Source organism: Mastomys coucha, unplaced genomic scaffold (genome assembly GCF_008632895.1).
Source record: "Mastomys coucha isolate ucsf_1 unplaced genomic scaffold, UCSF_Mcou_1 pScaffold13, whole genome shotgun sequence".
NCBI classification, from domain to species: Eukaryota; Metazoa; Chordata; class Mammalia; order Rodentia; family Muridae; genus Mastomys; species Mastomys coucha.
Window position 1 is genome coordinate 73,197,978 of NW_022196895.1, and position 2,834 is coordinate 73,200,811.

A 2,834-nucleotide genomic window follows, 5' to 3' on the forward strand; every position below is an offset into this window, starting at 1 on the left:
TTTCTATTTAGACCACAGATGGACATCCCAGGCTGCTGTTTTCAACATCACTCTTGGGATGTTCTGTATAAACTGTGCTCCACAGAATCCACTTTGAGGTTTCTAAGGAAACACCTCTTCCCTGACAAGCTGTGTGGCCAGGGTGGGACGGGAGGGAGGAGGATCCAGAAATAGTTGGATCCTGCATACCCGTCTTGCTCAGCATGGAGAAGCTGAATCGGTTTTCTTAATTACCAAAGGACCAGGGAAAGCAGCAGGAGGCAGAGTGGGGGTGTTAGAAGATCATTCATCTCAGTCTGGGACAAGGGCGCCTAGAAGAGGCGTTTCTGACAGGTCCACCCACCTGTGACAATTTCGCATGCGGTACAGGCTCAAATGCTGCCAGGAGCAGAGGGGGGAACGGCAGGGAGAGGGCAGTCATCAACTGTTGTGTCTAAGCGGTGACAAGATGGCTAATGTTACCCCACGTTGGTGTTGGCCCGACAGACTTGGGTAATGCTGCCTCTTTTAAGCAACAGAGACACAATTTCATTATCAGTTACTGAGGCCCATGCCATGCTGGCTGCTTCTGCGCCAAGCTGAGCAGAATGGACTGCCCTCCCCCCCCCAAGTTCCTGTCTGTATCAGGGGACACACATCTAACCATCAAGTCTCATGAACAACGAGGAGCTTTGGAGAATGAGGGGGAATGAGCTATGAAGTCAGGGAGGGTTAAGGGTGGGTTTGGAGAAGGTAAAGGATACCGAAGAGATCAAGTTCCCCTTAGATGTGTGAGTTTGTGATGCTGGGCTCTAGTCCCAGTGGAGGTAGCCATTAGGTGACAGGAGTTGGAAATTTGAATCACAGGGACCTGGGTCGAAGATACAGACTTGGGAGGTCAAGGAAGACAAAGGCGGGCTGTGCAAAATGAGAACAGGAGGGTCAGGGTGGTGCTAAAGGATTCAGCGGCCATGGGCTATGTAGAAGATGAGGAACCCACAAAAGTCATAACGAAGCATGAGGCTATGGAATCCAGTGGAAAAGATGACTTTTGAGGAACCATCAGGTGTGTGAACATGCCCCTAACTGTGGGCACAAGCTTCCCACAGTACAATGATCTGTTACAGCGACTTAGCGACGGCTGTGGGCCCAGTTACAGGGCTTGGAAGCAAAGTTCTCAGTCATGGTAGGAAAGAGAACTGCCTTCTAAGTCTTGTAGGTCCCCCAGTTCACAGGACTGGGTACCATGATAGTCCAGGATAGGTACCATGCCACCCTAGGTCCCCTGACGTGCAGTGCCATTGCGCTCTGTGCCAACACTTAGGTCATTTCTCTGAGTGGCTAAGAACAGCACTCAGGAACCCTCAGCCCTCCCAGTTTCCAAGCACCACCCTAAAAGCTTCCTTCCCATCCTGTTGCCTTGGATTTATCAGGGCAAAGGAATACAGGGAAGGTGCAAAGCCTTCCGGGCATCTGTAGAAGCACATGGAGGACTTGCTTGTCCACGGGGCTGGAGGCTGGGGAGGCAGCTGTCTGTTTTTTCCTTGTTGAGCCACAGCAGCAGAGCAAAGCCAAGACCGCACACCTTTCCATTCCCCTCGGGATCTTTGTATCATAGTCACCCTGATACGCGGCTCCTTCCCAGACACCAGGGGACAAAGGAGAAGTTCCCAGTCTCTGTGGTTGGGGAGAAAAGAGTTTTCCTGGAGATCCTGGGGCAATGTGAGTGGTACCAGTGGGCGGAAGAATAAATCAAAATAAGGAAGGGTGATGATTATTTGAAAACTACTACACACACACTCAATCCAGTTAGAACTGGAGGAGCTGGATGCAGAGGCCATGTGTTGCCAGTGTCACAGCATGAAGACTAAGTGACCATAGTGAAGACGTACTTAGGGCAATCTTCCTGTGGTTCTCTGAGAGCCTCCCGAGTCCAGATCTGATGGGTGACATCTGACTGAAGCCCCTACACGGGATGCAGCCAACCATTGCATAACTAAGCGGCGGAAGGAAAATGCTGCAGCTTCCGAGCCTGGACCAGACCTTTATATACTGACCAACCCTGCTCCTTGAGCTAATGAGCTTCTCTTCCCTCTGTCTGTCTGTCCGTCTGTCTGTCCGTCTGTCTGTCTGTCTGTCCGACTTGATGGACAGTTGTGCTGTACTCGGTGCAGATCTTCACTGGGAATGTTCCTGGGGCAGGAACAGACGCCAAGGTCTACATCACCATCTATGGAGACCTCGGGGACACTGGGGAACGGTATCTTGGCAAGTCAGAGAACCGCACCAACAAGTTTGAGAAAGGAACGGTAGGAGAGACACACTGAACGCCACCTCTTTTGGAACTTTGTGGGGTGAGGCGCATCCTCCTGTGGGCCTTTGACATTGCTCTTCCTGTGACACTGCTTTTCCTGTCCTCTTCTCCAGCCGATGTACTTCTCTGGGTCCTGCACATCCACACATGTCCCAGGGCCCTAACTCTCAGCCAGACAGGCCTTTTGATACTGAACCACCTGCTACTGGTGAGGAGGGAATTAGTTGTGGGACAAGTAGCAGGTGTCCTGTAAGCAGATCTGGAATGCCTGGTGACCCCGTGTGCCAGGCTCAAAGAAGGAGCCCAACCTGGCTGCTGGAGCCTCAGAAGGCATGTCCCAGGACTCTTACTAATCATCTGGAGAGAGACCATCAGTCTTTAACTTCACTTTCCTGCTTCTGAATCAGGAATAATAAAATAACATGAGTCCCAGTTAGAACCTTTGCACTGAGAAAGAGGAAATATACATCAGCATACCAGGGAAGATAATTTACAAGTCTTTCTGTCTCTCCTCTCCTCCCTCTCCCTCTCCCTCTCCCTC

General features: G+C 51.2%; 1 protein-coding gene across 1 annotated transcript in view; it reads left to right on the forward strand.

Moving 5' to 3' along the window:
• Positions 1-2,834, forward strand: part of Loxhd1 (lipoxygenase homology domains 1) — a 164,155-nt gene that overhangs the window by 117,778 nt on the left and 43,543 nt on the right. The window contains exon 29 of the mRNA XM_031366253.1: positions 2,134-2,288. Coding sequence (XP_031222113.1) covers positions 2,134-2,288 — 155 coding nt within the window. The remainder of the gene's footprint in view (positions 1-2,133; positions 2,289-2,834) is intronic.